Source organism: Gobio gobio (genome assembly GCF_949357685.1).
Source record: "Gobio gobio genome assembly, chromosome: 18".
Lineage (NCBI taxonomy): Eukaryota > Metazoa > Chordata > Actinopteri > Cypriniformes > Gobionidae > Gobio > Gobio gobio.
In genome coordinates, this window is record NC_137111.1 from 20,619,091 (window position 1) to 20,643,656 (window position 24,566).

Consider the following 24,566-nt stretch of genomic DNA (forward strand, 5'->3'; position numbering starts at 1 on the left):
TTGTGAAATTATTATTTAAACAAAAATTTTTAATATTTATTTTATATTTATCTTATGTATTTTAAAATGTATTCCTGTGATGCAAAGCTGAATTTTCAGCATCATTACTCCATTCTTCAGTGTCACATGATCCTTCATAAATCATTATAATATGCTGATTTGGTACTCAAACATTTTACATTATCAATGTTGAAAACAGTTGTGCTGCGTAATATTTTTTTGGAAACCATTGTACATTAGGATTATTTGATAATAAAAAATTAGAAAGAACAGCATTTATTTGAATTTAAAAAATAATAATAATTATCATGCTGAACACTTTTGAACAGTATATTATTTTACATTTATTGAATAATTATATTAATTATATTATATTAATTATATTATATTATATTATATTATATTATATTATATTATATTATATTATATTATATTATATTATATTATATTATATTATATTATATTATATTATATCAGTGATTCTCAACTGTTTTGCCTTTGGAATTTTGTTTCACTTTCTGTCTCGTGCCATAGTTGGAGTTTTGTAGTTTATGGGAAGGATTTTGTAGTTACATGGTAAATATACATTATACTAACATGAACTGTTAATGAAACATATTTGCTCCTGATGAATAGAATGAATACCTGCTTGCAAATCCTTCACAGCTAACACACGAAGTACCAGTTCCGTAATTTATTGGTACTTCTTGGTAATTTCATAACTATGCAAGCTCATAATTTATTTTGCACTTTATTCATAATGAAGGTATAGCCTATATAGTGCGCGCCTCCACATTTGCGTGTTTAATTGAAGAGTGCGCACTACGAGACAAAGTTTGTCTCCTTTATATTAATAGCAAAAGTTTCAAACAAATTATTTCCCTTGACTGTCTGAACTGCCTGCACCACAGTGGTGTTTTCCACAAGTGCCAGAGATTAAAGAGCTGAGCTACCTTGCATCATTATTCTATGCAGCTAGTGTGAATTTCATCTGTGGCTGATGATTTTACAGCGTTTCATGCCACTATATCAATAAGCACATCTTCATTAGTCTACAGCCACTTATTCTTGACATGTCTAAATGAGAGATTGCTAGTGATGTCCTATGCAAATGAGAACCTCATTTACACTTCTTCAAGGACGACAGAGGTGTAGACGTTTCAGGATGCTTCTAGCCATTATGATGTTTTAGTGTTACACAAATCTATGACAGATGCAGAATTTATACTACTTTAAATTATTTTAAATTACATGATAGTTTCGTTTTAAGCCAATTAAAAAAAAAATTACAACGAGGTGACTGGCTTGATAATGTATCAGCTAAAGGCTGTTTACCTCAAATCTTGATGATTGTCATCACTTGTGTCATGATTAATTGTGTGTATAGAGACAGTGTAAGTTGGAGTAGATGGACCATTCGTGGGAAAAATGAATGGAAGAAACTGCACCCCCTAATATGGCAGCTGAATAAATTGGAGTTGTGAGCCTTTTCGATACACTGATCAAAAAAATAAAAGGAAAATTAATTCAAACAAAATCCATAAACTGATCCCATGATGGTTCTAAATATGATGGTTCTAAAAGGCTTTATATATGAAGTGCCTGACAGAACCCTTCAATGATCTACACTCTTAAAAATACAGGGTCTTAAATGGTTCTTTGGCGGGGTGTATGGTTTCATGAAGAATCTTTAATATCCAAAGAACCTTTCCATTGCACATAAGGTTCTTTGTAGCGCAGAAAGGTTATTTAGACTATAAAATGGTTCGAAAAAAATGGTTCTTCCTCGAAGAACCTTTCATAAAACAGTTCTTCAGGGAACCAAAAATGGTTCTTCTATGGCATCACTGTGAAAACCCCTTTTTGGTTCTTCCTGGCACCTTTATTTTTAAGGGTATATATAGAACCTAGTTTTATATAGTATTTTAAGTATTTTTTCTCCCCCTGATTTGAAGTGTATTATTGAAACCTATCTTGACGAACAGTTTTGGATATTTTTCTTATTCGTATGCCTGCATAGAAAATAGCTGGGATGTTAGTAAGATGGCTAGCGAGATGACTGTTTTGCCTTTAAAAGGACTTTGATGAAGCATCTTGAATCAGTTGTATTGTCATAGATGGCTTTCCAAAGAAACCATCTGTCCTCATCTGTAAAGGTTGTAATCCTGAGGGTGAACCTTCTTACACGATGTTTACACCTGTTATCTAAAACACACTGACAATAACGAAGGGCCCTCTGGCTGTTCAGTAATCCCTCGTATTGCTTCCAGAGCCGTGGTGACGGTGTTGTTAGGTTTCTCAGTCATGACAGATCTCTGGGTGGAATGACAAAGTCCTCTCTGTATAACATGCTGGATCTCCTGCAGAGCTCTAATGGGATCACATTTCTTCATGGTTAAAGAAGATACACAAAGGTTTTTAACAATGAGCCCTCTGACTTGTGTCTGACTTTCTAAAAGTTGTTGCTATGGGCAGAGCGTATCGCTATAGTTATATGCCATTTATCAAATGTATTTGTTTCTAAATGCTACATTTGAATTTACTTTGCGACCATTAAAAAGAGTATGTTCTATATAGAGGGTATGCATCGACTTCACTTTCCCGCCGGAACACGCCCCCTCAGCCGGGACTGAGTGGCAGTAGAGCTGCTGCGTGACTGGAGTTAATAGGGGAAACCGTGAGTAAAACAAACAGTTATCAGTTTAAACTAAAGGTTGGACTCGATATAGTGTTCCTTACAACTTGGCAAAGATCCAGTGATCCATGAATATTGACATGCAGCCAGAAATCGTGTTTTCCTGACATTTATTTGAGCCTGATTTCGATACATAAATATTACTGTCAGTCATCACAATTTCGAGAATGAATCCCGCATGTATATGCGGATATGGGTCTATGTATTAAAATTTGTTTGTGGCCGCTTGTCAAGAATGGAAAACAAAAGTTTTATTCAAATTCTGAATATATTATAGGCCTATTAATATATTTTTTATATATCGCCTGGACAGCGCGCAAATAGTGCTCCCTTTATAATCACTAAAAGCTGTCACTCATTCAATGAACGCGACCTCACAAAGTTCCGTTATATTAATCAGTGAAGCTGACGGCACAATGAATCTTATTTACATGTCTACACTTTATTAGAGAGGATTAGCGCGTATGCAGTACTGGACAACAACTCGAACGGTGAGTGGATTCTAACTTCAACACCTGCCATTGCGTTTTTTAGAAATCAATAAACATGTCTGTGATTGGCTACATTACTCACCGAAGGGCAAACACGTTGGAAATGTAATCATTTGACGAGTGCAAATACAGAAACGCACTGGCTCTTTTACCAAATCATCGCTAATAAGATGCAATTATTACAATTTCTTACAGTGGATTACAGATCCTAGATCAGCAGTGTTGGGCAGCTTTTCCCTCTAAAAGCAATACGCCGAAGCAGTAATCCTGAGTGCCAGTACACTGCCTGGGCAGTGGTTTGAGTGTGAAAATGACACGCTATTATCAAGTCCGGATCTCCCTCGGGCCGGAGGGGGGCTCAGGGATGTCCATGGGGTCTGTGGCCAAGCCGGGCCTTGTTTTGTTGGTTTTTCGTGGCATTCATGCTGTAAACCAATGCTGCCTCTCAGTCATTTTGCCACTCAATGTGGTGTAACCGCAGTCATTCCAGCTGAAGGTGACGTCACGTGCATACCCTCTATTGGATGAAAATGGGTTGTATGAATGAAATGCGGACATACTACATCCGGCATGTTGTTTCTGTCACGTGATTTACCAGTGCCAGTTGCATCGCTTCACTGCCATTCATAAATCCTCTCCTGTGGCCTCATAGTAAATTGCTGTGTCTGAAATTTCGTACTATGCAAGTAGGTACTAAATTTGAATTTGAACTTTGTGTCTCCGTTAAAAAAGTGCGTTCTATATAGTATGAATGTAATCCGGATATACTACATCCGCCATGTTGTCATTATCACATAACCTACCAGCGTCAGTTGCGTCCCTTCACCTCCATTCATAAATCCTTTCCTGTGGCCTCATGGAATAGTAAAGTGTCCATCGTATGCACACTTTAGAATCTTGCCAGAAGTAGTAGATCATCAGAGTACTTTTCGCCTACTGTTTTTCGAATACTATTGAATTCGGACTAGGGATGCTAACCGATGACCGCTTGACCGATGGTTGACCGTATCAACGTTAACCGATCAAAGTTGTCGGTTGTCGGTTAAAAAAAAAAAGTGATCTCTAAATTAGGCTATTATAGACAGTGGACTAAACGCTACTACAGTTAGCCATCTCATTCCAAAATCTTTTTGTGTGAAGTGAACAAATCCCTCACACTCAATTTTTCATAACTCGCCTGTTTGTACTTAATAAACCAATAAAAACATTTGGCTCGAGGTCACAGCGTTTGGGTTTGCGCGCTCACAAGGTTTGCAAAAAGTAAACAGGCTAAAACACTCGAGGTTAGAGCCAGGGCAGACGACAGTATGAAGCGTGCAAAGAAAAGTAGTGTGTGGGACCATTTCACCAAAAAGAACGACACAGATGTAAGTTGCAACTTGTGTGATACAGTGCTTAATTAGAAGGCACACAGTGAGTTAGACCTGCCTTGGCCGGTGCGTCTTTTACGCATTCTGAAGGTGCCTGTTTTATCCATTGGTTTTATCGTGTTGCAGTCTATTAGAAAACCTTCCGCATAAGATGGGCTTACATTTGGAAATATATTACATCTACATTTCAGTGGTAACACATAAGGTGTTGATCATCATCTTTCTTTATTATTGTTAGCACTACCTCGAACTAAAGCGGCGTCTCTTCGGAGCTGTCATTTTCTTAAATGAGCCGCGGCAATGTTTCAAATGAGCTTCTAACGCTAGACAAATGCCTTTATTTTCAACGCGATCACCTTGTACCCAAACCATTTCGAAACTAAGGAGCCATTTGTCCTCTGATTACAAACAAGCTCCTTGGCACCGCGTTTGCGGGACTCATGTTTCGCGCTGTAGGGGATTTTAAAAAAGTGACGTGAGTGGAAGGGAGGCGGCGGCGCCGAGACAGTGTGTGTGTGAGAGCGGGAGGCAGAGCGGCAGAGAGATGCGACAGAGTTGTGAAATTGCAGGCACGGCTCACGGCTGTTATTTCAAATAGCGCAGCATATTTTAAACTAATCGGTTAACCGGTTTCAACCGGCTAATGAGGCTGGGTGGTCGGTCAAGAAAATTTTTAGTTTTCGCCATCCCTAATTCGGACATACTACTTTGTGGCGCTGTTTTTCGCATACTATATAGTAGGAAAGTATTAGATTTTGGATGCAGCAAATGTCTATTGAATGCACACTTCAGAATCTTGGCGGAAGTAGTACGTCATCCGGGGACTTTACGCCTACTGTATTCAGAATATACAGAAAATGAGCAAATACTCTACTACAAAACCTGACAGATTGTGAAGGCTGCATTTATTTGATTAAAATACAGTAATACAGTAAGTCAAATATTACTTTAAAATTTAGTAAAATAGAAAACTGTTGTTTTAAGTATCACATGATCCTTTAGAAATAATTCTAATATGCTGATTTGCTGCTCACTTGTTCTTATAAAAGTGTTCAAAATGGTTTTGCTGCTACTGTGATGATTTTTTTCAGGATTCTTTGATTAATAGAAAGTTGAAAAGAAAAGCATTTGTAGTAGCACTATACATGTTTATACCATCACTTTTGATCAATTTAAAGTATAAAAGTAAAGTATAAACTTTTTGCAAATCCCCCCAAAAATTTGTATTGACCCCAAACCTTATCTGTCGCATAGATAGATTTTAGATGGCCTTGTTTGTGTGTGTGTGTGTGTGTGTGTGTGTGTGTGTGTGTGTGTGTGTGTGTGTGTGTGTGTGTGTGTGTGTGTGTGTGTGTGTGTGTGTGTGTGTGTGTGTGTGTGTGTGTGTGTGTGTGTGTGTGTGTGTGTGTGTGCGTGTGTGCGTGTGTGTGGTGCAATCTGAATGCATGTGTATCAATGTGAAGATGATTTTGCTTTGACCTGGGCTGTGCTTGGATTTGTCACTGGCTTGCTTAATGCAATAAATCAGAGAGGCAATGACTGCCTCTTATTAAACATGATTAAATGATCCAGTGGGTTGAGTCCGTGTGTGCCCGCGGAGCTTTCAGAATCAATAACAACCCTGTAAAGCTTCTTTTGAGTGGAAAACAAAGTCCTACAAATCCTAATTGCCTGTGGGATTAAACTAACCAAGGGGACTGTAGTAATGACTCTGTTCTGCTGTGCACGCTTTGGCAGCCATCTCTATGAGATAAATCAAAAGAGATATAAATCAGGTTCTGCTAGAATGTAACTGTGTGGAGAGCAGAACATGTACAGGTGACTCTTAATATGATGTCCAATGCAATGTATTACTGTCTTTTGTGTGTGTCCGATGAGATGCAATGCAGTTTCTAGTCGGTAAAATCAATCTTTTTTTCATTTGGATGTTATGGTGCAGATCTGGTTGTGGTGTCATAAAAGTGCTGTTGCAGTGACAGCGATTAAACATTTAATTTGCACAATGAGTAATTTGCACAATTGCTCCGCCGTATTACTCTTAGTCAAACAACACTGACTGAATGAAGCCCTCTGCTAGTTAAATTATTATAAAGGAGCTTAACATTCACAGAAATGTAATCAAACTAGTTAGATTTGATTTAGTGTGAGTTGAATCCATGTGGAAAAAAATTGATGAATTGGGCACTATTTGCAAGGAATCATGATTTTAAATTATACACGAGTACGAAATATAGTACCGTTTCTGTTTCAATGTAAGACAAGTTTGTCCTTTTAAAGGTGAAGTGTGAAATTTATGTGCCTATAGTGGCACCAAACAGAGCTAACAAATTGGTCGGACAAGGATATAGTCCCGCCCTACAAGACATCAAGACATTAGTTAAGCAAGGTATGTCAGGTATGGGAATGGTCAATTAAGCAATGTTTTGATAGGACCACAGTGGAAATCAGGGAAAATCTTTCCTAAAAATTAAGCATATTAAGATGGGACAGGAGAAAATATCTTAACATCGGAAGAAATTACACACAACACCACCAGTAGCTAATCCATTTAGTAATTTAATTCTATTCTCATTCTTTTATTTATTTAGTTTATTAGCTATGTGTTTTTGTTTTCTTGTGTTGCCTGATTGAATCTGAATGCACCCAAAAATCAATAATGCTGATTAATTGCATTGTTGCCATGGCAGCAGCCCCATATGCAAACAGCGTCTCTGGTTTGATAACGTCGTCCTGCTTGTTAAACCAACTAAATTACCCCAAGTCATTTATATCATTAAGTTGAGGGGGGAAATAAATCCTTACAATTTGCCAATAATTTCTTGGCTCAGTCAATGCCCTACCTGTGAGACACATTGCTGATTAAACCTTGATTGCGGGCGAGGACTGCTATGCATTATTAATGAAGTCAGGATAATTGTCAGATTTTATGACATGAGGAGAGGTAGAAATTGGTTCCATGGTCAGTTTGAGGAATGATGAGAATTTGCCCACACCGATGGTGCTGATGGCCCAGCATTAGTCACGGGCCTCTTGCAGCCTTAGCCTGTGACAGAGCTAATGATAGTCATTTTGTAGCGTGACCATGCGCTGGAAAGCATTTATGGCTGCATAAAATGTCAGAAAATTTGAGTCCTGCACTTTCCTCCACTTCACGCCTTTTAGCTTTTCTACCTTTTTAAAAAAAAAAAAAATACATATATAAGCTATGTGCAGAATAATTCAGAATAAGATGTGTTTAATGAAAACATGTTAATCAGCTGTTTCAAATGTTCCTCATATGCTAGCATTAAACGTAGAACATATCCCAAAATCAATCTGGGTTATAATTTTTAGGCAGTAGTCAAATGCAGATTTCAAAAAGAGAAAAGTATTGATAAGAGATGGTCCCTAATGTAATGAACATGTGTAATTTCACCTAGTCTGCAGTGTTTTTATTTTCTTATTTGACTATCAGGCTAGCTTAGCTAAATGCGAACATCAGGGGTCCTATTTTAACGATCTAAGCACATGGCGCATGTGCGCTTAGAATCAACTTTTGCTAGTTTAGCGATGAAAAAAAAAAAAGCGGTCGGCACGCTAGGTGCATGGTCCAAAGAATTGTATCTGGTCTCTTAATGAGTCATGGGTGTGGTGTGTTTTGGGTGTAACGTGCAATAAACCAATCAGAGTCTCATCTCCCATTCCTTTTAAAAGCCAGTTGCACTTGCACTATGGTGGATTCGTTATTTACATGGAGGAATTTGCGAGTGGAAAGACTGAACGCTTCTCCAGAGAGAAATTCTTTTATTTTTTATATGTGTGCTGCTGTGTGTCCCTGCATGTGTAATAAGTGTAGGCGCATCGTGCACCCGCCATTTGACTTCAGACCAGGCTTTTGTTGATCAATGGTGCAATCGTTTTCAGTTGCCTCAAAATAGCGACGCGCCAACAATGCGCCTGAACAAACCTCGTTTTCAGACCAGCATGCCCATGGGCGAACAGATGGACGTGAGTGCATTTGCTATTTAAACAAAGGGGCGCTGGTCGTGAAAATGATAACTGCGTCGAGCTGAAACTAGCAAAAAACACTTGCGTTGCACCTGGTGTCGCATTGCGCCAGGAGTATGATTGTAACGGTAATCCACTGTAGAGACGTTGTAGTGATGAACCCAAGTGCAGTTTTATTGATAAACATGAAGTGATACAAAATAAGGACTGGAACTTGACTGGAACTTGACTGGAACAGTCTTGACTTGGAACAGACTTGACACATGAAGAAACACTCACCAACAGTGGTTACAGGGAACAATACTCGACAAAGGGAACAAGGCAAACATGAGAGCTTAAATACACAGAGAATAATGACTAAACAAGACACACCTATGAACAATCAAGACAATGAACCAATGACAGGACTGAACTAAGAACCCACATGACTAAAACAACCAATGAGAACAGAACACATGAGAGGCTTGTTCAACTTGATGCAGCATTGCGCAGACCGATCGCCGGCTGACTTGAAGCAGTGCATGCCGGTTAGAAATTGTGTCCGACTTAAAGGGTTAGTTCACCCAAAAATGAAAATTCTGTCATTAATTACTCACCCTCATGTCGTTCGACACCCGTAAGACCTCCGTTCATATTCGGAACACAAATGAAGATATTTTTGTTGAAAGCTGATGGCTGAGAAAGGCTTCAGATAGGCCTCCATTGGCATTAAGTACATTCACACTTCCAAGATCCATAAAAGGCACTTAAAACGTCATTACAAAGTCCATCTCACCACAGTGACTCTACAATAATTTTACGATGCGACGACAATAGTTTTTGTGCGAAAAAAAAAATCAAAATAACACCTTTATCCAACTTGTTCTTGTCTTCCGTGTGTGCCTCCACGATGCATGCGCGAGAATATGACGCAGATCCGGCGTTCGGACACATGACCCAGAAGCGATTTGTTTACAAGCAGAGGAAGACGCGCGTATCTAAGCTGTTGAATTCTACATTGATCTTGCTTTAGGTTTCGGCGTAGTTCTCAAAATGGGGTTAGAGTATGCTTTTCATGGATTCTCGAACCCCGGCGCTATGTCATATTCTCGCACATGCGTCGTGGAGGCACACACGGAAGACAAGAACAAGTTGGATAAAGGTGTTATTTTGATTTCTTTTGCGCACAAAAACTATTGTCGTTGCATCGTAAAATTATTGTAGAGCCCCTGTGGTGAGATGGACTTTGTAACGACGTTTTAAGTGCCTTTTATGGATCTTGGAAGTGTGAATGTACTGAATGCCAATGGAGGCCTATCTGAAGCCTTTCTCAGCCATCAGCTTTCAACAAAAATATCTTCATTTGTGTTCCGAATATGAACGGAGGTCTTACAGGTGTCGAACGACATGAGAGTGAGTAATTAATGACAGAATTTTCATTTTTGGGTGAACTAACCCTTTAAGACGGCGCCGATGCAATGTGACAGTGACGTATGGCATCAAAGTACCACGAGAGCGATTCGAGAGCAGTCGGCTAATACAGCCGGTGCAGTTTCTCTAGAGCGGCTGCACCAGACTGCACCAGACTGCTCTGCCCCTTCTGTGTTTTTTTGTTTTCTGATTTGAACACGTGACCTGTTGTAATAAAAAATGGCTTGCAGGTACAAGCTGCACTTGAAGTGCACTTGAAGGCAGCATAATGGCTGCTACATATAAATATTGTTTTAAATGACGTATAGGTGCTTTAAGTGTTGTTAGTTGTTTTGATAGCATCTGACTTTTGCTAACTTTTTACCACACACACACTCTCTCCAAAGCCTAGCTATTCAAGACAGTCAGTAAACCTGAACATAAAAAATTTAATGTCTGATAAATTTAGCCACTCTAATTAAACGTTTTCTTTTTCAAATCTTGGACTGTCATAGAGATATGTGATACCTCAGGACACCCAATGCAATGATACATGTCAGGTAGTTGGGACATATTAGGTGTGATGTGAAAGTTACTCTAAGCACCTTTTAAGATGTTCCACTTCGATTATGATGACTTCTAGTGTGGACAGCGAGGCCGCTCAGGAGGTTTTGGTACAGAGCCAGTATGTCTCATTTTTTCCTCCATTTAGCTGCAAGCAATTCTGATGTTTGGCACTGACATTGAGAGAATCCAGTTGCATCCAAATATGCTTCATGGGGTTGAGGTCAGGGCATTCATAGACATAACAAACCTTTTTTTAAATAGAAAAAGAGCAACCAGAATGCTTTTTCTTTTCAAACTTTTTTTCTTAGAATAATTTTAAGATTTCCTCTATGTAAATCTTAAGGGAATTGCCTTAATGAAAAATTATTTCTACTTCTCCAAACTGTACAGCTGGTACTGTGATTTTGGGCAGGTAGAGTTTTCCTGGCAAATCCATATTCATCCTTCAGGCTGGCAGATGGTGATGAGTGATCCATCACTCCAGAGAATGGATTTTAACCGCTCAAGAGTCCAGTAATGGTGAGCTTCGCACTTCTACAGCCCACACATGAGCTGGTTTGTGGCTGCACAGCTGTTGAAACTCATTTCATGTAGTTTCCCATGAACAGTTGTTGAGCTGATTTTGCTTCTAGGTGCTCAGCGTTGTATACTAACACTGTTTGCAATCTTACATGTTTCAGTAGTCGGGGATCATGTACGTTTGGTGTGGTTCACCACTTCATAGCTGAACCGCTGTTAATCCTGAAAATGTTTTCTTTGCAATAACACCTTCAGTTACCCAAGAAAGGGCTGGAATTTTGACTTTCCTCTAGGCATTTTATGACCTTGCAAACTATCATAAAAGCCATTGAGATTGTCAGTTCGGTGTCTGCGTGTACAACGAAAAGGGTCTGGAATAGCTAAACGCACTAATTTAAAAGGGTTCGCTTCTACTTCTGTGCATGTAGTGTACCAGCGGGGTGTCTGGTTTACAGAGGGGCTGATATATTTACTTCATGTCATTCAAATGTTCTGTAAGTTTTAAGGGCACCTACTGTGAAGTGAGCATATTCACTGTGGTTCTGTCTTCTGCACCAATAATTTTACTTTCATTGATCTAGCAGGGGGGTTATGCATGCATGTGCCCTCGGGGATTCTTTGCTAAGTAGCTGTTGTAAAGAATGTTTTGATTTATTCAGATTTTCCTATTATGTTACTGCGACCCAAACTAATCAATACTGTATGTGGCTTGTTAGAGTGCAAGAAGCAAAACAACAAAGATCTAAAAATATGCCCATCTCCTAGAGGAAATTTGTTAACTCAGTGTTGAGTCACATCATTAATGGTATTATTTGAAATGCAAATATTTGAACGCAAGAGAATTAGCACGTTGTGTCCAGTAGGGTTGGGAATCGTGAGAAATTTTCCGGTTCCGGTTCCGGTTCCGCCTAACGATTCCGGTTCCGATTCCGGTTCCATTAAAATTATTAAACAAATAGTGGTAAAGGAAAAAGGCACAATACGCAACTCAAACAATCCATTTTGTGTTTATTACTTGCTCTAAAATGTATTTACAGGTTGGCAATGTCAAAAAAGTCCTGTACTGTACATATATTACAGTATTAATTAAGCCATTCTTGCAAAACATTTTTTTTCAAATGAACACCTCTGAAATTGTCTTATTACATTTTATCTCTCTGTCTCTGAATAAAACCAAGTTATAAATTATATTTATTAGTTATATTTATTAATTAGTTATATATTAATTTAATAGTAATTCAGTTATTCAGTGAACTTGTAAATAATAAATTGCAATTCAGCATTACAAAGGTAGCCTAATTGTGCCTAAACGCTTACCTAAACCATGGTGACTCAACGGTTGACAAATATATATATATATATATATATATATATATATATATATATATATATATATATATATATATATATATAGGCCTTTCACTATAAATCTGGTATAAGCCCTGTGGCATTCTGTGCTGTAGCAAATGTTTTGTCAAATTGCTAGTGCAGCCTCCTTTGCATGTTATTAACTTTTCACGTGTTACATTTTGCTTCATTATCATTCATTCTTTGGAAATGAATCCATACTTGTGACTTTCTCTTCGCCATGCTGGTGGTCAACGAGAAAATATCTGACGCAAAACCGTAAATGTGTAGCGCGAGGTCTTTCAGTGCTGAACTGCTGCACTCCTGGAAGCGGCAGGCAACGTAATTAATATTCATGATGAGGTGAGCCAGGGTTGCCAGGTTTTCACAACAAAACCCGCACAATTGCACAATCGTTTCAACCCGCGGACATGAAACACAGCCCGCGGCAACAGTGGAAAACGGGAAAATCACGGAGTTGGCAACACTGGCTGTCACTCGCTATGAAAGGATACGCTTCCAGCGCTTCGCACACACATTGCACCAGAACCGTTTTCGGAACCGAAACTTAGGAATTTCGCGCGGTTCTGGTATTTTTCAAAAATCAGTTTCGGTTCTGCATAAGAACCGGTTCTCGGTTCCCAACCCTAGTGTCCAGCAACTTGCAGGGAAATAATGTTTTTATTCTATAGTAAAATTATCTGGTGAACTTCAGTTGATCCCTCCCCTATAGCACATGCCTTCTCATTGTATTTCTACACTGAAATCCTTTTGGAATAATAACAGGCAGAATAAGGAGAGAATGGGGGAAAATTGGAGCCCTCACCATTAGGCAAGGCAAAGCAAGTTTATTTATATAGCACATTTCATACACTGTGGTACAAAAATGGTTCTTGGCTCGTAATCATAGGGGAACCTTTTTTAGTGCTATATAGCACCAATTTTGGTGCTTCAGTGGTTCTTCAGCGGTTCTTCAGAGGTTCTTCACCGGTTCTTTGACTAAGGTGCTATATAGCACCTCTGAAGAACCGCTGAAGAACCACTGAAGCACCAAAATTGGTGCTATATAGCACTAAAAAAGGTTCCCCTATGATTACGAGCCAAGAACCATTTTTGATGCCATATAGAACCTTTTTTTTTTAGAGTGTAATTCAAAGTGCTTTACACAGAAAAGGGAATTAAAATAATCACAAAATAAAAGTAAGGAAAATTAAAACGGTTATAAAAGGAATTAAAAGAGTAAAAGATGATACATAGTAGGGCTGTCATTTTTGAGAAAAATCTAATTCGAACGGATATCAAATATCAAGCAATGTATTTGAATATATTCGAATATCCACGAGCGTCCCAATCATCTTGAAATACAGGCAAGGCATATGTATTGTAGTTGATTTTGTACATCTACAATATACATGCATATATTTTTTATATATATTCGTTTGCACGTGACTGTTTAAAACCCGTGTTTAGACCCATGTTCTCCCTTGTCCGACCCGACCCGCACCCGTATCCGTCACAGTTAGGATGTTTTTCACCTGTTTCAGCAATATTCGCGGGTACCCGCACCCGTGCAGGACTCTGCATGGCACTTTAAAAACCGGATAGTTTATTTATAGTTCGATTATGGATATTTCACGTCATGTTCGAATGCATATTCGAATATCGAATAAGTGACAGCCCTAATACATAGATAAACATAAAATATTTCAGGATAATCTAGGGTTGTCACGGTACCAAGATTCTAGTAGTCGAGACCAATAACAGAAAAAATTTCACAGTTCTCTGTGCCAATTCCGGTACCATAGCAAAAACTGTTCGAACTACTCTTTTATTGAACTATTTTTTAAATTAAAATATAATTATTATCATCATGAACAATAAGCTAATTTCATAATAAATAATATATTTAAACAGCATGTAGTCTTCAAATGTTTATAATTAAACATTGTTATAAAAAGAAGCACTTTTTTTTTTTTTATAAAATAAGGAACAAAAAAAACACATACCCATTACATAGAACAAGTGGCAGGTCTATTAGTTAGCATTTACACTTTAAGGGCCCTATTTAAACAATCTAAGTGCATGGTCTAAAGTGCATGGCGTAAGTGCACTAGGGGGCATGTCCGAATCCACTTTTGCTAATGGAAAATATGGTTGGCGCGCCCGGCACATGGTCTAAAAGGGTTGTCCCTATTTTCTTAATGAGTCATGGGTGTGTTTTGGGCGTAACATGCAATAAACCAATCAGAGTCTCATCTCCTATTTCATTTAAAAGCCAGTTGAGCTTGGGCCATGGCAGGTTCATTATTTACATGGTGGAATTTGCAAGTGTAAAAACTGAACGCTTCTCCAGAGAGGATTCCTTTTATTTTTAATATTAAAAAATGTTTATGTGCTGCTGTGCATGTGTGTGTAACAAGAACAGTGTATGCGCATTGTGGACCCGCCTATAGGCGCATATTAATAACGCGTTCTTCAAATAACACAAAAAACATTGCGGCATTGACTTTAGACCAGGTTTTTGTTGATCAATGGCGCAGTCGATTTCAGTTGCCTCAAAATAGAAACGTGCCAACAATGCGCCTGAACACATCTCATTTTCAGACCAGCACGCCCATTGGCGCAAATGCATTTGCTATTTAAACAACGTGATGCAGGACGTGAAAATGATAACTGCGTCGGGCTGAAGCTAGCAAAAAACACTTGTGCTGGATCCGCACAAATGCTGGGTCCGCATTGCGCTGGGTGTATGATAGGGCCCTAAGACTTAATACGCATCTATTTTGACATACATTATATCATTTTTTTTCCCCATCAAATTGTATATGGGTTGTAAACAGAAAGTGAGATTTCCTATAAAATCACTAAGGCTGTCAATAGCCCCGTTCCCACCGAAATTACCCGGACCAATTTGTACCAGGAACTTTTTTTACAGGAACTTTTTTCCCCCCAGACCTTATACTGACTGCGTTTCCACTGCGGTCTAAAGTACTGTGAAGATTAGGCAAATTAGTCCAGAGACGTGGGACTGCGCGCAACAGTTCCTCCCTGTCAGCGACAGACAGTAATAATTTTTTGTGCGATACTGTCTGCAACAATAACAAGTATGGAGGAGATGCAAGCTGCGCTGCTTTTGCTAGTTATGTATTGGTTTACTAAAGATGTAATTAACAAAACGGCGGAAAAGAGATGAGCACTGATACTAAAGCGTATTCTGAAAGCTAGATTTAAAATAAGACAACGTGTATTATAATCAGCTATTACGAACATTGACCGTGCGATTGCTGAGACAACGCGTGCCATCGGACAGAAAGAGCAAGACTTATATTTACTGAACGCAGAACCAACCTTGCAAGACTTTTAAAAATGCCGGTTGAAACTTTGGAACTTAATTTAGACCCTGGTTCCTGCAATCGAAACACACCAAGTACCACCCCAAGGTTCCTAGTTCCTGGGGAAAGTTCTTGCAGTGGAAACGCGGCTAATCACTGTGAGCGCCTTCTCTCTGAGATCTACAGTCCTGCGAAACTCCCGCTATAATCAAAAAAGCCATCTACACTGCACAATGAATCTCTTTTTTACATTTTATTTACACTATGTTGGTAATAATGAAAGGATTTGCGAGTGTGGAGAACTCTAAAGCACGCAGTGAATGAAAACTGTTGTTTTGAGCGGATTCTGACTAACTTAAACACCTCTGATTGGCCATTGCGTTCATGCGTTCAACAGATATATCTGTGATTGGCTGCAATTATCAGCACCTCAAAAGCATGTTGCATATACACACTCTTCACAGAGCGCTTATATGGGGTTCATAATGACATTCCCTGCAAATTTTAAAGGTAAGGTTTATACCGAGAGTAGCCCTCATCCCCCATATGCTTTTATTTTGTATAGTTCATTTGGATAGTTATGTGTTCCAAACTAATGATGGGGTTAATGCATAAAATGTTGTTGTAAATGCATAAAATCCTGCTTAAATTATTGTGAGTAATGCTCAAGCAGACATGTTGTTTTAGTGACCTTACAGGAGAAGGCGCCCACGGAAAAAAGGTGCGGGCGTGGCAGAGAAGCAGTAGTTTTGGCTATGGTTGTGAAGGCACACAGAGATTTTGGTGTACTGCGAATAAATATAAACAGTGAACAACATAAAACCAACCCATCAAATTAAGCATGCCTGGAACTTCATTCATTTCGGAATGCAACACTTACACAGATACACATAGGAGTGTTTGAAAGCAGCCGCCTATCAGCGGGTACCGAATATATTCAGTAATCTGTACTAGGTGCTGCAGAAATTCTGGTATAGTCAAATTTTTTAAAAACTTCAGTACTGATTTGGTACAGAAGTACTGGTACTTTTGACAACACTACTCATGGTGGCTGAAGAAAATGAACTCTCACCTTTCAATTAAAAAAAAGCCAATTCTCTTATTGGCAAAGCCATCACATCTTTACAGTAGTGTTAACTCTTCAACACACATCTTTTTCTTTTTTTGTGTATGATTTGACCTGAATAGGCAAAATTTAATTGTTGATTTGATCATTACTGTAATGGAAGTGTCTGTCACATAGTTTTGGAGATTTTGGACTTTTCCTTGTTGATGTGTACTTGCATGACTAGAATAGCTGTTAATTTGGGTAATTGGAAAAATCATAACGAGATCTTTTACATCTCAGTTGCTTCTACATTATATTGAAGGGGGATACGTTTTAGACTTGCTGCTTTTCCGATTTTTCTTCTGACACAATACTGCAGTAATCATTTGTCTTTTAGTTCTTTTTAGGAATTTTTTTTTTTTATAAAATAAGGAACAAAAAAAACAAAAAAACACATACCCATTACATAGAACAAGTGGCAGGTCTTGACTATTAGTTAGCATTTACACTTTAAGGGCCCTATTTTAACAATCTAAGTGCATGGTCTAAACTGCATGGCGTAAGTGCACTAGGGGGCATGTCCGAATCCACTTTTGCTAATGGAAAAAATGGTTGGCGCGCCCGGCACATGGTCTAAAAGGGTTGTCCCCATTTTCTTAATGAGTCATGGGTGTGTTTTGGGCGTAACATGCAATAAACCAATCAGAGTCTCATCTCCTATTTCATTTAAAAGCCAGTTGAGCTTGGGCCATGGCAGGTTCATTATTTACATGGTGGAATTTGCAAGTGTAAAAACTGAACGCTTCTCCAGAGAGGATTCCTTTTATTTTTAATATTAAAAAATGTTTATGTGCTGCTGTGCATGTGTGTGTAACAAGAACAGTGTATGCGCATTGTGGACCTGCCTATAGGCGCATATTAATAACGCGTTCTTCAAATAACACAAAAAACATTGCGGCATTGACTTTAGACCAGGTTTTTGTTGATCAATGGCGCAGTCGATTTCAGTTGCCTCAAAATAGAAACGTGCCAACAATGCGCCTGAACACACCTCATTTTCAGACCAGCACGCCCATTGGCGCAAATGCATTTGCTATTTAAACAACGTGATGCAGGATGTGAAAATGATAACTGCGTCGGGCTGAAACTAGCAAAAAACACTTGTGCTGGATCCGCACAAATGCTGGGTCCGCATTGCGCTGGGTGTATGATAGGGCCCTAAGACTTAATACGCATCTATTTTGACATACATTATATCATTTTTTTCCCCCATCAAATTGTATATGGGTTGTAAACAGAAAGTGAGATTTCCTATGAAATCACTAAGGCTGTCAATAGCCCCGTTCCCACCGAAATTACCCGGACCAATTTGTACCAGGAACTTTTTTTACAGGAACACACAGTTTTGGAGATTTTGGACTTTTCCTTGTTGATGTGTACTTGCATGACTAGAATAGCTGTTAATTTGGGTAATTGGAAAAATCATAATGAGATCTTTTACATCTCAGTTGCTTCTACATTATATTGAAGGGGGATACGTTTTAGACTTGCTGCTTTTCCGATTTTTCTTCTGACACAATACTGCAGTAATCATTTGTCTTTTAGTTCTTTTTAGGAAATCCACTGTATTACAACAGTTGTATTTTATGTTTCGTTTCGTTTCTCCTAAGGAATTTTAGGAGATACTTTATTATTATTATTATTATTATTATTATTATTATTGTTATTATTATTATTATTATTATTATTATTATTATTATTATTATTATTATTATTATTATTATTATTATCTTGGGACATCATGAGGCATTGTAAGTTATAAGGCTGGAGTTATAAGGCATCATACAGTTTTCTGTCAACATTTAGACAAACCTGTGATCTTTTTAAAGAGTCTATGGACCCAAGATCTTTTTCAGGGTTGTAATTTTTGCAGATGTATTGTCCAGAATCGCCTTAGTTACCAGTACAAGTTAACACACAGGAGAATACCAGAGGCTTTTAAAAGAGGAGCATAGATTAAACTCTAAATAGTGCCAGCATAGCAATCCCTCTTTACATTTAAATAGACATCAATGTCTCTGCAACATGCTTTGAAAGAGGGATGTTGGCAGTTCAGATGTCCCATTGATTGTACTGAAAGATTCACAGTCCTTCTCTTTTCTAAACAACTGCCTCAATGTCATTGCCCCACTCAAACAGAAGAGAAGTTTGAACATTAGTATTAGTATTAGTATATCCTTTGAAAGCCCTTGAGGGCATGATCACAAATTTTTGGGAGTTGTATCTCTACATGTGTAAAAACAATATTGATATTACAGTCTTTGATTTATGTAACTATATAATAATTTAAATGAAAAACATAAGTAAAAGTAAAAATAAAGTGAGCGTAAACAAAAAATATATGGGTCATTCTGGGTATTTGTATGACTTCCTATTTTTAACATTATACAGTAATGGGCAAAAGTGATGTCCGGCTGGAAAAATGAAAAACATAACATATTGTATAGTTATGCTTGGAGTCAATTGTTTTTTTGTTTAGTTTTTTGTTATAACACAATGAATGCCAAATTGTGCGCACATAATTTTTGTCCAGGCTGCCAGACAAAGAAATTATGAATACATACAAAAATAAGAGAGAACCATAACTGATGTTGTTTTCTATGCTTTTTTTTCATCACAGAATAAAACCTGTATCTGTAGTTTCCTTTTTTGCTAAATAATTTTGTCAGATAAATACCTCAACCATGTTTCATGCTTTGTTTTCCCCTCATATTTAAAATATTTTTAAGATAAAATATATTAAAGATATTAACAAATATCGCCTCCGGACATCACTTTTGGCCACTACTGTACATGCACTTTTTATGGCATCATATTAATTAAAAGGACTACAGGGAGCATTTGTAAAATACATTTTTCACATTTAAGGACTATTTAAATGAAGATGATAAATGTAAAATATTGATGTTGAGAAAGATAAAACATGGGGAATAATCATATTCATATATTGTTTTTGTGAATTTCCCAAATGTGAAATTACAAAAAGTCTGTTTGTATTTATGTATGTTTGTTTGTTTAGTTTAGTTTTTCATTTACACCATTTTTATTGAATTTATCAATATTTCCCCCCCAATTATGGTTGCTTTTTTGACATGAACTACTTTAGTCTATATCAAGCATTGTAGAGAGAGGGAGGGAAAATAGGATGCAATAAAAAGACTAATAAAGAAGTAAACACTTCCAATCCAAGGTGTTGTTTACTCTTCAGTTGTTGGCTGTCTCAGATTAGCAATGTCAATTACATGCCACTTGATTGGAACTTTGATGACAGGACGTGTTCTTTGGTTGTGACCTCTGCATCTCTTGAGTTGTTGTGGTTTTTATCTGCTGCCTCTCCAAGATAAGAAGTGTTCCACGGCTGACACTGATTGCACATCTCTGGATAAGGTCTGCCCATACCTGCTAAAGTCCGTGAGAGGACAGACCTATTGAAAATGGCCACCAGGTGAAATACGGTCACTATATCACAGATTTCGATTTTTGTGTAAACCGGTTTACTAGTGAGGTTGACTTAAGTTTTATTGGGTTTACTTCATTACGTTTATTGGCAGGATGTATCCGTTTGCTGTCAAGGTCCCAAAATACAAAATATCCTGTTTGAATTGAGCAGTTGAGTTGAATTTTGAGTGAATGTAACCTGCATCCTGCAGCGTTTCTTTTTTCTATTGTATGTTAATTGACTGGCATTATGTTTGTTTTTTATGTCTGTTTATACCACTTCTAGAGGATGTAAATGCATGAAGTAGCATTTGGCAACAGTGTCAGCTGAATAACTAACGCTGAAGTGTCTCCATTGAACCCAGTCCACATCAATCAACGCTTTCATCCCATTTCACACAGGATTCACAGGACATGACTGCTCCATGCCGGCTACGGGCTGCACTTCCAACCCGTGTGATACGGAGGGCACTTCCATGTGCGAAGAGCGGCGGGGCAGTTTCAAATGCACGTGTCATTATGGCTATACGGGCCTGTTTTGTGAAACTTCCATCAGTCACTGCGTCGAGGGATTGTGTCATCACGGATCAAAGTGTGTGGATCTCCCTCTGGGCTTCGTGTGTGAATGTTTGCCTGGTAAGAGTGATTTCTTACAGTCTGTTTCCTGCCAGTCCCTCTGTCCACACTTTCACTAAAGCATCCATTTAACCATCACCCTATTTTCATTTCTTCTCAGGGTTGCAAGGACGATTCTGTGAGGTAAACATTGATGACTGTCTGGATAAGCCCTGTGGTGCACTCAGTTTCTGTAAAGATGGTATCAATGCCTACGACTGTTTCTGTGCACCTGGGTTCATTGGTAAGTTCACCACAAGCAATTTCCTAGAGCATTTTTTCCTTTGCCCAGTTTTCTAACATTCAATTCCCCTCTGTTGAGCTGTGTTTAAAAGCCCTGTGGCCTCAAATCTGCTCCTGTATTGTAAGACATTAGTTGACCGTCTGCTTATCAAGGAGAATTTCCTAAGCCTCATAACCCTGCCATCACATTTTCTGGCATCCATTTGACCAAGGAGATAGGGTTGGGTTTTTTTTTCTCTTCCATCGCAACTCATCATTAGCTGTGGGTTATTTTATTTGAAGCGGCATCACGGCCCCTGTATTTGCAATGAAATCCTTAATGAAATGAACCTTTGCCCCTCTTTTCAAGGTAATAACTGTGAGATTGAAGTAAATGAGTGTCTTAGTCAACCCTGTCAGAATGGAGCTTCCTGCTCAGATGAGCTTAACTCCTACAGCTGTCTCTGCCCTGCCGGGACCACAGGTACATAATTCCTTCCTGTCATCAGAGTTTCACAGGCTGAATTTGGGTTACATAGGCCACACAGTTACGTTTTGAAATTGACAACCGCATTTAAGTGTGGGATTACATCCTTTAAATTATATTTCCGGGAGTTTACAGACTGTAAACTAGGAGTCACACCTGAGCCTGCAATTGTAATAACCATAGCAATATTATGGCCTCTTGCAGTCTTAAAGGGGCCATGAACTGAAAAATAAAAATTTCCTTGAGCTTTTGACATGAAAGAGGTCATCATACTACTGTATAAGACTATCCTGTAAGTTTCAGAACTGATAACTTCCTTGTTAGTCCCATTTTTTTATTGTTACCAAGCCCATTGTGACATGTGCCTATCTGTAATAGAATAGAAAAAAATAAATGCCTGTTTCATCATTGAAACTTTGGCCCCGCCCACTGGTGTGTTAGTGAGATGACGAGGGGACAGAGATACAGATGGACTACAAATAACATTACCTTCCAAAGCATCCTAATGTTTTTTTTTTTCAACAATGTGAACGTCTCAGTTGAGCACTATTTATTTGTATTCAGTACATTTCACTGTGGATTCTTTGGTAAATCAGTCGCAATTTAGACACAGGCTTTGTAAACAGACTTTTACGACAACATGTAATGCGACAACATGTAAGTAACCATGTTAATTCTAATGCCTGATCTGTGATCAGTGATTTCTGATATGTAATGATTCATGTAGAGTCAGATGTTCTTTGTCTATATGTCAGCAAATCAAACCAGTGACTAAACAATCAGCTTCACATTGTTTATCTTAGTATGATGAACATGTTATACTTAGCTATTTCATATAAAAATATGTCAGCCAATCCAAGCAGTGGGCATTTAAACGGAAGTCTCACATCAGACACATCCCTTCAAAAAGCTTTTTATTTCAAAATGATGGCAATTTTTGATGTACAAATCGTACTAGCATTAAAAGTGCATCCCAGGAAACATTATAAAACAATAAAACAATGCAGTTCATGACCCCTTTAAACAAGGAACATGGGTGTTTTTGTATTTATTTTTTTATTTATAATATTGAAGTTGTATTAGTTGTACTACTACTACTAGTAGTAGTAGTAGTAGTAGTAGTTAAACTTATACGTTAAACTTATGAAAGTGTGCAATTTCTTGTCCAGAAAAAAACTAGTATAAATTACATTACATTTGAAAATGAAAGTATACAATGTTAATAACTGTCAATTATGCATCATCAGAGTATGAATTTGTGAAAAGCGTCTGGTTGAGCCAGAAATTGACAGACTATTCAAACAAATAGAGCAATGTTTTTTAAATTGTCACAGGAAAGTTAGCCTGCAAATGGCTTACTTCTAGTTGTCTCTGCACTTTTAACTGGGATAGAAATATTTTAATATTGAAAAAATGAACACTTCAGCTTGAAGAGTTATGATCATTTAGTGTGTCATGTTTAGTTTACAAACTCCTCTTTAAAACAGGGGGGCACTTTTATTTCTTACCCAACCACATTACGTTTCTATTTCAAGAGTAATTTCCACTTAATTCTTTCATGTTCATGCAAATTGGAAAGGAAATAGGCTCATTTGGCGGTATGAGTCAACTCAAGCTCTCAGTATATTTTAGGAACTTTCTGCCCAACAGAATGTAAATTCATCTACTTTCATTTCAAACCAGGAGGTGTATTGCTCGAAGGCTTAAAAGGGATTTTGGATTTGTTTTTACCTTTATTCCAGATTCTTTGTGCAGTGAAAACTTGAGTTTATAATTGGTTGGCATGGGGATTTCTATGACAACGCTCATTCTTATTTCCCTCTTTATGTGTGCCTTTCTCTTTTTCTCTCATTTTTCAGGCAGTTTATGTGAAATAAACATTGATGAATGTCAGTCATCACCATGCTTGAACAATGGCACGTGTTTGGACCTCTCAGATGGCTTTAAATGCATTTGCCCTTCAGGTTTCTCTGGTGTGTCTAATGTTTTTTAGTACATTATCAAATTGATTATTCTCCATTGGTTTTCTATTGCTCTCAAGGGGCCCAAGCCCCGTTGAATGTGAATGAATGTGAATGTGTTGTCTTATTTTGGTCATTTATGTTTTATAGATAGGAAAACTGTCTCTCAGGTTTCTTGGAGAGATATGAGCTTCCTTCAACGATCTCACTTGCACGATAACTTTGATTTTTCTTTTTTATATTGTGCATTAAAGGTCCTGAGTGCTCACTGGACATCAATGAGTGTGTCTCATATCCCTGTACGAATGGAGGCACCTGCATTGACCAACCGGGTAATTACTACTGCCGATGTGTGGCTCCATTCAAAGGTAATGATGACTGAGGGAGTGGGGTGAAGGGTGAAGAAAAGCAAAGTTAATTAACTTCAGAGAGCATTCCTCTCACCTGTCTGAACTCAGCATTGACACATCAAGACATCTTCGTTGTCCACAAAATTGGTAAATTAAAATGAATTGTACTAATGTCCAGTAAAATGTCTAATGTAAGATATATTTGGAACGAAATAATATGAAATAAATTGTAAAATAGAAAATACAATTCTGTAAAAGAAACACTTGACTTAATCTGGTTTCAGCAAGTTGCTTTTTAGTCTACTTTTTGATGGCATTTTTGGCAGGTAAAATAAGACTCTCTTCAATGCATTTCACCCTTTTTTCATTTATAACAATGATAATGTTAACCTCAAAATTGATTTCCTTTTAAACATTTTGATGAGGATAATTTTGTAGTAAGCCCGGCACCCATACACACACATGATGGTATAATTGTTCAGTTCAGAGGTGGATCAAATCAGACCCAAATGTCAGTATAAAATCCCTCTATAGTGTGCTGTGCTCTTTGACTATGTTATTCAGATCAGGAGCTGCTGAAATCTGTCTGCTTTGTGTATACACCTGTTTTACACTGCTATATTATGTGCATTATTAGGTTTTCTCCTTTTTTTTTTTTTTTTTTTTTTTTGTGCATGCATGATGCTCA

General features: G+C 37.9%; 1 protein-coding gene across 1 annotated transcript in view; it reads left to right on the forward strand.

Annotated features, from left to right (window-relative positions):
• Nucleotides 1-24,566, forward strand: part of LOC307142660 (protein eyes shut homolog) — a 147,240-nt gene that overhangs the window by 76,552 nt on the left and 46,122 nt on the right. Inside the window, exons 13-17 of the mRNA XM_079843687.1 lie at nucleotides 20,646-20,879; nucleotides 20,980-21,102; nucleotides 21,451-21,564; nucleotides 23,427-23,540; nucleotides 23,783-23,896. Of these exons, the coding sequence (XP_079699813.1) occupies nucleotides 20,646-20,879; nucleotides 20,980-21,102; nucleotides 21,451-21,564; nucleotides 23,427-23,540; nucleotides 23,783-23,896 (699 nt within the window). The remainder of the gene's footprint in view (nucleotides 1-20,645; nucleotides 20,880-20,979; nucleotides 21,103-21,450; nucleotides 21,565-23,426; nucleotides 23,541-23,782; nucleotides 23,897-24,566) is intronic.